At 39.7% G+C, this 13,149-nt stretch overlaps 1 protein-coding gene across 1 annotated transcript in view; it reads left to right on the plus strand.

Moving 5' to 3' along the window:
* The window catches only part of ANGPTL5 (angiopoietin like 5), a 33,707-nt gene extending 20,996 nt beyond the window's left edge, over positions 1–12,711 (plus strand). The window contains exons 7-9 of the mRNA XM_005300339.4: positions 3,439–3,559; positions 9,751–9,936; positions 11,355–12,711. Of these exons, the coding sequence (XP_005300396.2) occupies positions 3,439–3,559; positions 9,751–9,936; positions 11,355–11,674 (627 nt within the window). The 3' untranslated portion in view covers positions 11,675–12,711. The remainder of the gene's footprint in view (positions 1–3,438; positions 3,560–9,750; positions 9,937–11,354) is intronic.
* Positions 12,712–13,149: the final 438 nt, after the last annotated feature.

Genomic DNA, 13,149 nt, shown 5'->3' on the forward strand with positions numbered 1-13,149 from the left:
TTGGTGGAGTGGGTGGGCCGGCATCCCCTACCACTACCCCATGACTGAGTGGATGCTAACCACTAGGCCACCCACCCCACTGAGGACCCTACTATTGTATCCCACAAAATAGTCACAAAACTCTGAGCCCAAACCTGTAGTCCTGTGTAGTCAAAACTGTCATATATGGCGAAATCTAATGAAAGGGCTAAAGAAGGGCCTTGGGAGCCCTCAAAAGTAGCAGAAATGTGGTTCTTCTCCCAGCTGCGGAGGCTACACAGTGTGTACTAAAGAACTTTGTCCTTCAGTAGTTCTCTCACCACAGTGTAGGAGATGGGGCTTAGGACAAAAAAAAAATCTACCCAGAATCACCAGCCAACTCTACCAATGGAAGTGGACTGCAGAGGCCACAGATGCTACTAAAGCAGAGGTAGTGTCCACAGAAGCAGTTGCGTTAATGCTCCATAGATTGTTGTGAGGAGGATTCTCTCTGTCCCAATTCCAGGCAGACCCACTGCACAAAACTCATGTATTCCCGGCTTTCTTGAGGAGTCAGGATTTGGCTCTGAAGTGGAGGGTTCCAGCTGAGAAAACTATTCATGCCTTTTCCAAAATCAGGTGTTTACTGGAAGAGATATAACTATTACCTCTCAGTGAGAAAAGAGATTGCTTAGTCCATTTGCTGTAACTTTTGGCTTCAAGTGGTTAAATTATGACCTGTTTCAGAGCACAGTGCAAACACTTCTGAAATGAAAAAGTTCTTTTCACTTCAAAAGCATTTTTGACACTTTTCTACATTTTGCGCTTACTGCCAATATCTGAAGACGTGGGAGACATCAAGTAAGTGGGGAGATTCCTGAAAATACTGACAGAGTCAGGAGACAAAGGGAAAAATAGTCATAAATTAATTATAACCACGAAGGAACAATAAATAATGAGAACAAAACCTCCACTTACAGAAAGGTATCTCATTTCATGTCTAATAGATGTCACACAGATCTGAATGCAGATCATGCTGACAGGATCTCCCTGAAAATGTCCAAAAGTATGGGTGTGTATTTTATTAAAGAATGATATTAAATGGAAAAGATTTTAATGTAAAACCACCTATGTGATAAGGCATAAAAAGAGCAAAAGACAAACACACGTGTTTGTAATTAAAGCTTAAAACATAGAAGAACAAAAGTCTCAAGAAATTAAGACATAAACCTGTTGACAAAATAACTCATAATTCATTTCTAAGGCACTCATAGTCAAGAGCTGTAGAAGGCCTGTAAAATATAACTAAATGAAAAAATTACAAAAAAGACAGTATGTCCCAGTAAAAAAAAAAAACCAAAGCCAGCATAAAAGTATTAATTTCAGTAACCAATTGACCAACAACAATAAACAAAAAGCCCCTCAAATGAACAGAAACTAAAATAAAAACAAAATATCTTTAGCCTTGTCACAGTTTTTGGGGTGACTGTACTTTGTCTCCCTTCCTGTGGTCTGCTCTAGGAATGCCATTAAGCTCTCAGGCCATCACCTCTCTATGGGTAGAGAATTGTATCCTTCTCTCTTCAGACTGGGGTTTTTAGGCTGCCCCTGTAGTTCATTGTGATTCTCCCAGCAAGCAGGTCTGATGTGCTCTAGCCCCTGCATTGTTCTTTCTTTCCACAGGTTAGGGCCAGCTCAATGCATCCAGGAAGTTGACTTACTCAGTTACCTGAGGATTCAGGAATCCCCAGGTTGTATAGATTCAGCATAGTGAGCTCTATGCTATCCCCCTCCTGGCTCCAGCATCAGGGACATTTTCAGAGGAAAGAGGGCCTGGAAAGAGTGCTGCAGTGTTCCTGCAGTTCCTGGTTGCAGGAAAAGCCACTTGGGGCCAGAAGCAGCTGGGTGCAGCAGAGTGCAGCCCTGAGGCTGCTGTAACTTGTGCTGAGGTCCAAACTGGCTCCTATCCAGACTCAGGCTCTGGGAGTGGCGAAGGTGACCAACGTTACAACTCCTCTCCTTTGCTTTGCTGTATGCTGCTGTGGCACAGCTAAGGATCTGGCTCATAAACTTTCTGCTGCTTTCACTCAGCAGAACATGGAAACAATTTACTAAACTCGCTCCAGGATTCCTTCCTTTACTTATATTATTATCAGTTACTGAGCAACAACAGTGTACTCAGTACTTACCCTTGTTGTCATGAGTACTCCCACTGACTTACAGCTCTAAGGAGTTCAGCTCCATTAGTGTTGGAAACATTTGGAGCCTAGAAATAAATAGGTCACTGTCTGCAACTGCCATTGTAAGCCCTGTGATGATTAGACCTCCTTTGAACAAGTTTAGGTGACGTGATGTCTAAAATGGTGCCCACTGTTCTGCACTAGGGCTCCTAATGTTGATAAGACCTGTGCAGCTGAGCTAGCATTAGCTATGGTGGGAAATATTTGAAAAATGTCTTTAGTGTACACAAGCCCTAACAATGGGTGAGTATGCCAATATTTGAGTCAGGTTATATTGGGGTTCATAAGGTTTTGAATGGCAGGAGAAAGTGAAGCACATGATGTGATATTCCCTACTGAGGAATGTGATCTCGCATGCATTGGCTCTATCTCTAACACACCCTACAGCATAAATTTGACTAAGGTACCAATCCAGTGAAGAACTTCAAGCATGTGAGTAGTCCCACTGCATTCAATGGGACTACACGCTTGCCTATGTTAAGCATGTACTTAAGTGCTTGATTGGATCAGGATCTATTTTATGCAGAGTTTTCCATCCCACTAGGGTAAATTAATGTGATTCTGATATATCTGAAAAAAAGATCTTTCTTTACTTCCTATACCTGGTGAGTCCTTCAGTTAGGAGTCTGTGTTTCCCGTGCATAACAAACAATACTGGAAAGGAAAAAAAATTCTCAGATAAGAAGTTGTTTGGAAAACTAAATTAAGAGGATCAGTAGGAAGCAAAGGAGGAAAATGCACAAAATGGTGATGAAATATTTGTCGCCTTTAATGTCTTTTTTCAATTTTGTTCTGCTGAAGTAGAAATGTAACACTGAACATTCTTGCACCTCTATGTAATTTTGAACATTATTAATACATACCCACTGCAAATGTTTCCAATTCAAACTGAGATAAATACAAACATAGTAGAATGTTTATGGGTGTGTGTGTCTGTGTCTACACACGTACTTCCCCCAACACATCTGATAATATATTTATTCATATATATATGTAAGGTGGTTCCACTAGTTCAGTAATTCTCTGATCAAGCCTTCCAATCAATTAACAGGCAATATAGAAATATCTTATAACATTATTGGTTCCAGTCATTTATCTTAGAGTACTTTTGCTGATACATTTTAAAAGGACGTTATTTTGGAAAATGTCCTGGTTTTTAAAAGTTATTTTCCATGTTGCAGCTGCATCAGTAAGTGGTTCATCAGAGGATATTCACTAGCCATTGACATTTCTATTTTAGGTTTTGTGTGATATGGATTTTAAAGGAGGGGGATGGACTGTGATTCAGAAAAGAACCGACGGGGTAATTGACTTCCAAAGAAATTGGTCAGAATACCTGGATGGATTTGGAGATCTTTCAGGTACTAATTTAATATGTTTGAGAGATAAACGTTCTAAATTTTCCAGATTCTAAGTATATTTTCTTATTGTAAAAAAGGGCTTTGGACCCAATCATGATGTCCTAATGCTGGCGACACTCCTATGACAGGTCCCCCCGGGATACAACCTGGAACTGGGGTACCACTGAGTCCTCTGTCTCACCAGCCTGGGTGCCCTCTCACACTCTGCTGCTGGGACAAGCTGCAGACCGTGCTGAGTCCTGCACTCACACAAACCTTTACACAGGCAGGGACCCACCCAGCTGCAGTTACATGGAGGCTTCTCCCCAGCTCCACAGCCTAGGACCCCAGAGCTGTATTGTCTTGCCCTGTTCAAAAGCCTGACCAGTATAAATTTATTACCCAGTCCACCCCTCCCTCAGTATGGAGAGAAATGTGTACAAGCCTTTGTTAACTGAGCTGAGATTTCCCCCCCAAGCACTTCACTCAAACCACACTGTTTTTAGGTAAAATATAAATAGATTTATTAACTACAGAAAGATAGATTTTAAGTGATTATAAGTGATAGGTGTACAGATCAAAGAAGATCACCTAGGAAATAAGCAAAAACACAATCTAAAATATCTAAACTGGATAGGATTTGAATCAAGCAGTGTCTCACCCTATTAGATAGTATAAACAGCCTACCAAGCTTCCTTACAGAGGCAGGCTTCCTTCTTTCCCGCCTGGGGCCCCCTTTCCCAGTTCAGTCTTTGTTCCTGAGGTCTTTTCAGGTGCTGTGTTGTAAGAGGAGTGAAGCCAATTCATGATGTCACTTCCCCCTTTTATATATTCTTCCAACTTGTCGAAAAGATCCTTTGCTGTGACATATGTCAAACAGTCTCCCTTGGGTATGTGCTATCTCTGAGAGGTTTGTATTGTATGCCAGTGGCAGATTTAGAGTTAGTGGGGCCCTGTGCGCAGCTTCATTTTCACACACACACCTCAGGACCCAGCCAAGAAAAAACATTCTCTCTTATCTCCCCACTCCGTTTTTCATTCTTTTTTCCTTCATCCTCCTCCTATATTATAAGTAATAGGAAGTAAATGAAAATAAAGTGAGGTACCTTGATTGTTTTTGTAGTCTAACTTATTTTTCACTGACCACTTGGAAATTGCTGAGGGTCTCGGTGGACCACTTAATGATCTTTCCAAATGTTGTTTGTACCGTTAGCTAACTATTGTAAAGTGCTTTGGGTAAGAGCGCTTTATAAAAAAACAACTTAATAAACTTTCCTCGCTCCACCTGAATAGAGTTCTCGGACCACAGTTTGAGAACTTCTGGTCTATATGAAATCTTGTATTTGCATTATGCTAATGTGAACAATGTGTAAAAATAAAAAGCATAGATGATGCATGAATGGAAAAATAAAAGTTAACTTCCTCTGAAGAAACTTATTCAATTTGAAAAAAAAAAGATACTTTTTTTCTACACTTTTTCTTTACAAAATTGTCAATTAAGTCATCGTAAGTAATATTTTGTAAAGACACACTTTCAATTGTCAATATTGCTGAACTTGTCAAATGTTCCTGACACATCATATTTTGCAAACAATTTTTAACTTGTTTCAATACAGAAAAAGAATGTTCACTAGAAGCATTTGTTACCGGTATTGTTAAAAATATTTTCAGAATGGTTTCTATATTTGGAAAGGTTGCTTGCAAACCATCACGTTCAAGTCTATACAAATCAACTGGTGATCTCGAAGATCATCATTTTCTATAAAATGAATGAAATGTTTCACTTCATCTTCAAAAAGATTTGTGTCTATGTCCTCTAGGTAGAATTCGCTTAATTTCTTACGGTAGTGGCTTTTATCATTTTCGTTCCTACTTCTGTCAAAAAACATGCAAAATAATTCAACAGTTTTCTTTAGAGATTCACCTCTACTCTGCAATTGCACGATTATTGTGTCACAAATAACATTGACGTCTCAACAATGATCTTCTCTTTCTCTTTTAAATTGATTTCATTATCTCTAGTTTCATAGAAAAATAACTTCCTGTGTTTTTAATGCTTCTTGTCAGATGTATCAGAGGAACCTTAATTTTTCTGTTAATGTTAGTGCCTCTGCTTCCACCGAGCTATAGTCATTTCGAATTTCCATGATAAAACTTTTGACTGAGGCTAACAATTGTGCAGCATTCAGTAAATTTGTTTCAACCTTTTGCAGGAATTTGCTGATGGCATTAATTCTTTGAAGTAAATGATTCCACAAAAGAGTAAAAACAGCAATATCATACTTTTCAAACTTTATTGCTATGGATTTTGCTTCAGTTTTTGCACGCGTTTTTTCAGAATTTGATGTGACTATGTCTAATAAGGTTTTCTTTATATCAGCTCATTTTCAAAGCCAAACAAGCATCTGCACGAGCAGACCACCTGGTGTCACAAATTCTTTTGACTGTCAAATATTTTCCATTTGCCTGCTCCAAGCGTGATTGTAGCATACTCCACCGATGCGTGGAAACTGAAAAAAAGGTATACACATTTTGAACAAAGTCAAAAAAATGTGTAGCTCCCTCACAAGATTTGGCTGCAGCATTGCAGATTAAATTTAATGAATGGCTGGAAAATGGTATGAATAAAAGCAGAGGGGCTTGCATTGTTCAGTCTTGCCTCTAGACCTGAATATTTTCCTGCCATATTTGTGACGTTATCAAAGCTCTGCCCACGACAGTTTTTGATGTCCAAACCTAAATTTGCAATGATTTCCAAAACAGTTGTCTCTAGACATTCAGAAGTGTGGGATTTTAGCAGGACAAAACAAAGAAATTGCTCTACAATTTTACCATTGGCGGTCACATATCTTAAAATTAATGTTAATTGGTCTACATGACTCACATCTGGTGTTGAATCGACTATTATAGAATAGTACTTGGCATCCTTTACTTCATCAGTGAATTGGTTTCTGAGACGCTCTGTCATTATAGTGATGAATTCATCATAGGTTTGATGTGTTAAAAAGTTGGTCTTCCCTGAGCCACAATACTGATAATTTTTCAAATGTTCTTTGAGAAAATTGTCAAATTCACTAAGATATTCAAGTTTTAAGATATTTCAAGATATTCAAATTGAAAAATTACCTTTTCGATTTGACAATGATGACTCATCATGTCCTCTTAGAGATAGTCCCAAAGAAGACAGCAATTTGATCATGGCAACAACACGTCTCAGCACTTTCCTCCAATAAGAACACTCCTTTTCAAACTGAGTCGATAACACAGAATCAATTCTTCCAGATAATTTACACCTTTGAACGAACTTACACATAGCATTAATATGAGCTTTGGGAGTTTCATGATCAGCAATATGTCTTGCAATGTTTCTCCAATTAGAGTGTCCGTTGATGAATGTTTGCTTGCCTTTACTATGGTCAGGGAATAATTTGCAAACATAACAGTAGACTGCCTTAGCAGTTTCCAAAAAAAAAAAAACCCAACCAATTTCTCAGTTCTGTCATCCCATTTTTCTTCATCCTCAGAAAATGGGACTCATGAAGATCTCTAAATTGCTTTCATCCTCCAACCTCATACTCTTTTCTCAAATTTTTCATATTACCTACATTTTTCGGTCTATCATATCCAATGAAACAGATTTTGGCCATAATGCAGTGTCTTCAGGGTAGGTTTTCATAGATTCATAGATTCATAGATTCTAGGACTGGAAGGGACCTCGAGAGGTCATCGAGTCCAGTCCCCTGCCCGCATGGCAGGACCAAATACCATCTAGACCATCCCTGATAGACATTTATCTAACCTACTCTTAAATATCTCAAGAGATGGAGATTCCACAACCTCCCTAGACAATTTCTTCCCTTACTTCGACAAAATTACCAATATATTGTAGTTCCATTGTCACTTCAGAGTCCACTTGTTCAACTTTTGCAGTCATTGTGGTATCCCCACAACTCGGCAAGTGATCAGATAATTCAGATGTTTCCTTGCCCATACTTTGATGAATGTCCACTATTCAATACTTCAAGCTTTTTAAAATAAGATGATAAACTCTCTTTTTGCTTAGCTTAGTCTTCTTGCCTTGCCTTCATTTTTTGGTGTTTTTGACTGCCAGACTCATAGTATCACTTCATTATTGCTAAAAAACTGACCTCAATTTTAGGCAGATTAAAAATGTCTGAAATAGCCAGGGTGTAGCCATAGATGGGCCTGGGTGGGCCGTGGACCCAGGTTTAACGCCTGTGGCGCTAAAACATTTTGAATAGTGGAGGTGCTGAAAGCCAGACCCCTGTCCACCCCAGGCGCACGTCCAGACCTGGGCGTGGGCCGTGGGTCAGCAGTGGAGCCCGCAGAGCCCCGGGTGTGGGGTGGTAGCCGGGACCCCAGGTGTCCCGGAGACATGAGTGGAGCCGCCATGGGGCTGGAGAAGGAGACACCAAGATCTTCATGGCCAAGGACAGCTTGGGGCACCGTGGCAGCCCCGTGCTGCCTGGCCCGGAGAAATGGGCAGAGATCCACATAGGCTGAACACCCACCTGAAGGTGAGGAGGCGGGATACGGCTCCATCGGTGGCCACTCCGCTGCCTCTGTGTGCTGATCTCTGCTCGCCTCCCCTGACTGCTGGGTCCTTGCAAAGCGGACGGCTGTGATCCCCCTTAGCCGTGGCAGCTGCGCTGCAGCCCCAGTGGCCGGGCTTGGGCCCTACTGTCTCCCCAGGAGCCCAGGTGGTTCTGGGCTCCTAACAATATGTTTTAACATAAGTGGTGTGAGGCGGCAGCCGGGACCCCAGGCGTGGGACGGCAGCAGAGCCCTGCATAAAATGTGGGGGTGCTACAGCACCGCCCGCACCCCTTGTTCCCACACCTATGTTTTGGGGCTCCCTGTCATTGGAGGCCCCCTGCCACGGTGTGGTATGTTTTGGGGTAAATCCGCTCCTGTTGTACACAGTTCCTGAGGTAATCCTTGTGAGTGTTTGTATTCTCCTCAATGAGTCAGCCGTGTTGTTTGGCCTTTTTATTGTTGTACCTGAAAGACTGCTTGTGGCTGTTCCCAACCTCACAACATGTTTCAATGGCACATACATAGTGAAACTTCATAGATTCATATACAATGAGAGCACATACAACTTAACAGGATATTAATATTCAACAGATTAAGACTTTTAAAATGATACCTCAAGGCATACTTTGTATAAAACATATCACAATTATGTATTAATATGGTGAATTTGGGGTGCAGGGTGTCTCTTTGGGCACACACTGTCACAACTCCCACTGAATTCCATGGGATTTTTAGCTGCACAAGGGCTGGAGGATCAAGTGTATTTTTCCCCCATTCATTTCATACTTAAAAAGTCTCTACTCTTTTTGTTCATACTCCAGTTTTTTTCCTCCTGAAGCAGAGCCTAGGTCCTGTAAAATTTCATCCCAATAGCTGCAAGTTTCTGAAAGTTGTGAGCAAATGAAAAGATCAGAAAATGAGGAGTACCAGGGCTTGTTAAAGGAAGGAAAGCTCACAATTTTTCAGCTTCAGAAAGAACCACAACCCATGCTGGGTAAGCTTTCATGGTCTGAGGCTCATAAATGCATCACACCTCAAACATGTTCTTATCAAGAGGGTTTGAGATTTGATGTGGCTCTAACATTTAGCAATGTTACTATTAAGATTGACATTGGATTATGTGTGGCCAAGCAGACAATCCACCCAATTTTTTGTACACCTGCAGTGTATACTGCAATTTAGTTCTCGCTTCTGTATATATATCACTGAGGCCATGTCTACACTACTGGCTAAATTGGCACCGCTGCAATCGATGCAGCAGTGTCAATTTAGCGGGTCTGGTGAAGACACATTAAGTCAATGCGAGAGCGCTCTCCCATCGATGTCTGTACTCCACCTATCCGAGAGGTGGAAGCTATGTCGATAGGAGAGTATCTGAGCTAGCGTAAATTAGATCAACTCACAGCCTTAGTGTAGACCAGCCCTGAGTAAGGACATGTGTACAGGAGAATCCAGTTCATAGATTTTCATGATGAACTAGAGAACCTTCTCCTCCTTCCTAAGCCTTTTAAGTAAGCATATTCTTTTCAACAGCACAATAGTCATTACTTTTGGTCTAGGAAGGGAAATAGAGTGGGGTAAATGGAAGAGATAATTTTGTTTCTATAGATATTTTTTACAAAGTTTATGTGATTTATATTATATTTTTTTCACAGGGGACTTTTGGCTTGGACTGAGGAAAGTTTTTCATATAGTAAATCAGAAAACAACAAGCTTTATGCTTTATGTGGGTTTGGAATCTGAAGATGACACATATGCCTATGCATCTTATGACAACTTTTGGCTAGAGGATGAAGCGTGTTCCTTTAAAATCCATGTAGGGCGTTATTCAGGAACTGCTGGTAAGACCACGCTCTTAAGTATTAAAATAAGTCTGTCTAAAAAAGGTGGAGATGATGAAATATTTAGTTAGGATAATATGAAAAATGTCCATTTCTAATTTGTGTTTTTCTATAAAATAAATTATTTCTGTGAATGATGAATTTTAAAGCTGTGAAATCAACCTATGGTGATTGGTTGGACCAAGGTTTATTTTTTGTGTAGGCATAATCCCCCCCCTCATCCCACCCCAAGAAGGAATTTGAGTAAATTCAAGTTAAGTGTGAGAAATATAATGCAATAAGGATCTGATTCTTTAGCTGCTCTGGGCCTGATCTAAAGCCTACTGAAGTCAATAAGAGTTTTTCAGATGTTAGTCACGTTGTTTAATGGACTACTGAAAGATGCTTCGATGCCATGCTGATGAGGGTGAAAAAAGAAACTGAATAGAATAAATCATGCCCAGAGTGTGCAGAACTTCCATTGATATCACTGGCAGTTCTGTAAATGTAGTGGATGAAATCACAATTTAAGTACTTGTATCGAAGAAGAGTTAAGGCCATTCCAAACGGGTAAAAGTATTTCAATTTTCTATTAACGATCTTACAGTACACTTCATCTCATTTCAGCCCTTTTGTTTTCCCGTCACATTTATTAAAATGTATAAGTATTCCTCCAAAACTATACTGATGGTTGCTAACTTCTCTTCACACTTTATCTCTCTTGGTAGCCAGCAATAGACAGTCCTGTGTCTTATTTAACCTGATGTGGGAAGTAGTAATATTCCTGCTTAAAGTACAGGACTGGTAGCTTAGAACTCCTGTGTTATAATGAACATAGTTTACAGACTTCCTCTCTCTTGGGGGCCCGGAGCCACTCACAGTGGACCAGATTTCAAAAGTGACCTCATATTTTAGATTCCAACTTGAAACAGCCCTCACCTGGAGCTGTGGTTGCTCAGCACCTCTGAAAACCAGGCCTTAGGTGTCTAAAAATGGGCATTCAAAATTAGAGGCCACCATTGAAAATCTGAATCACAACCTCTCTTTTTTCTGTTTCCCCATCTTTTGTTTCTATTTTTGAGGACAGAAAGCTCTAGATTACATGCATGTTAAGTAGTTATTGTTAGAAAGCCACATTAAAGCCATGATCTGTTCTGACTCTTTTCAAATTCTCCTGCACTTCTCAGTATTCCTCCTGGTTTCAGTAATAACTATTCCTTTCTCTCCCTCTCTCTCCAGCACATAACTCTCCCTCTCTCTCTCACACACAGTTGTGGTGTCATGCCACAACACATCACCCTGGATGTTTGAAGAAATGCAGCTTTCCAACAAATGAGGATAAAAAATGCAATTTATGCATTAGTTAGAGGGCTTTGGTTTTGTACAAAAATAATTATCTTAACATTTATGGCAGTTTCTTTCTGGTCTGTTTCACTCAGGTGATGCATTTCGAGGATACAGAAAGGAAGATAACCAGAATGCAATGCCCTTTAGCACTTTTGATGTAGATAATGATGGATGCAACCCAGTATGCTCTATCCAAGAGCAGCCTGTGAAGAGCTGCAGTAATTTCAGCGATAACACTGGCTGGTGGTTCAATCAGTGTGGCCTTGCAAATCTCAATGGTGTTCATCGTTTCACAGGAAAGTTTCTTGCAACAGGGATTCATTGGGATACGTGGGCAGAGAATAATAAGATAATCAGAATTAAATCAGTTTCAATGAAAATTAGAAGAACCTATAATCCGTATTTCAAATAGCAGCCTATTAATATAGAATTATAGCTTTTCTAGCAATTATGCTGGTTGATATATCAGCATAATCTTAAAGCCTCTCACTTGTAGTTAAATAATCCAGTCTTACGAATTATGTTAAATATTTACATACAGTACTACTTTGTTAACTGCACTTTTCAGCACTACTTAATCAATTTTATTTCCTTTATGAAATTATGCCTGATGATATTATACTACTGTATGTCAATATAGCTCAGTGGGTTAGCACCCTCACCTCTGCGTGAGAAGGTCCTACGTATAATATTTATCATATGAGCACAAGGCTTTTTGCATTCATTAATTTCTATTCAGCTGCCTCTTATGAAATTCCCAGAACTGGTGGCAGCATTTTAACACACACATCTTTGCATTTCACATTTTTTTTAAATAATAAAGTGATAGTAATGCTGACTTTTGAAATTAGTTTCTCTGCATATCTGAGTTGCCAAGAAACTATCAGAAAAAAAAATCTATCATCAGTAAAATGCAGCAAAACACATGTGTGTCATTAAGATGATTTAGAAAAATACATTATTTCCTTTATCTGGCATGAATTTCCAGACTCCTGCAATCCTTACTTAAGCAAGACTCTCACGGATTTCAATAGAAATCCCATTAGAGTAGGGTCAACATGGTCAAGGATACTTTCAGATCTGATTTGTAAACTAGTTAGGTATGCACTTCCATGCCCCAAACTATATCTCTATTTTGCATTCACAAATGCATGGCTGATTTCTTTAACAAGTGAGTCCTTAATATGTAAAACAGATTTAGGGCTTTCTAATGCCCTAAATTATGAATTCACTAAAAATGAATGCGTGCACGACATGCATGATCACCAACAGAACTTGTAGGAATTTCAAAATGTCTTTGAAATTGTAATTTTTGGAACTATGGACCTGATCTTGCGTCTCTCACTCTATAGACGTGCCTATTATATTAAGTAATCTGGATTGTTTGTATTTTTTTCTTTCAGTAAAAATGCACGGCCATCAATAAAAATATGAATATTGTCAGAGCAATTGTTGTTTCAGAGTCTGGCATCCTTGTTGCACAAAGTATATGTCCCTGTTTCGCCTGTCTTTTGCTTCAGTTTTAATCAGGAATAACTGTTGTAAGCAATGTTGTAAACCTAAAAAGGGTGTCTATGGACCACATTCTCCACTACCTTGCACCCTGGGTTATCATTTACACAAAAGTGAGTGTGAAACATGATCAGTTCAGAAAGGTCATATTTTACACCTTCTTTCCACAAATGTAGTTAACTTCACAGGGGACAAGGCGGTGGGAAATCAGGCCCTGTAGGTGTAGAAAGTCACATCTAAATGCCAGTCATCTTCAATACATTTTTAATGCAAACCTTACAGTGGATTCTGACTCAATTACACTAGTCACCTGTCCCACTGTATAAACACAGAACTGAAAGACCAGTATAAGACAAGTGACAACAGGTGTAGACA

This window comes from Chrysemys picta, chromosome 1, assembly GCF_011386835.1.
Source record: "Chrysemys picta bellii isolate R12L10 chromosome 1, ASM1138683v2, whole genome shotgun sequence".
Classification (NCBI taxonomy): Eukaryota; Metazoa; Chordata; order Testudines; family Emydidae; genus Chrysemys; species Chrysemys picta.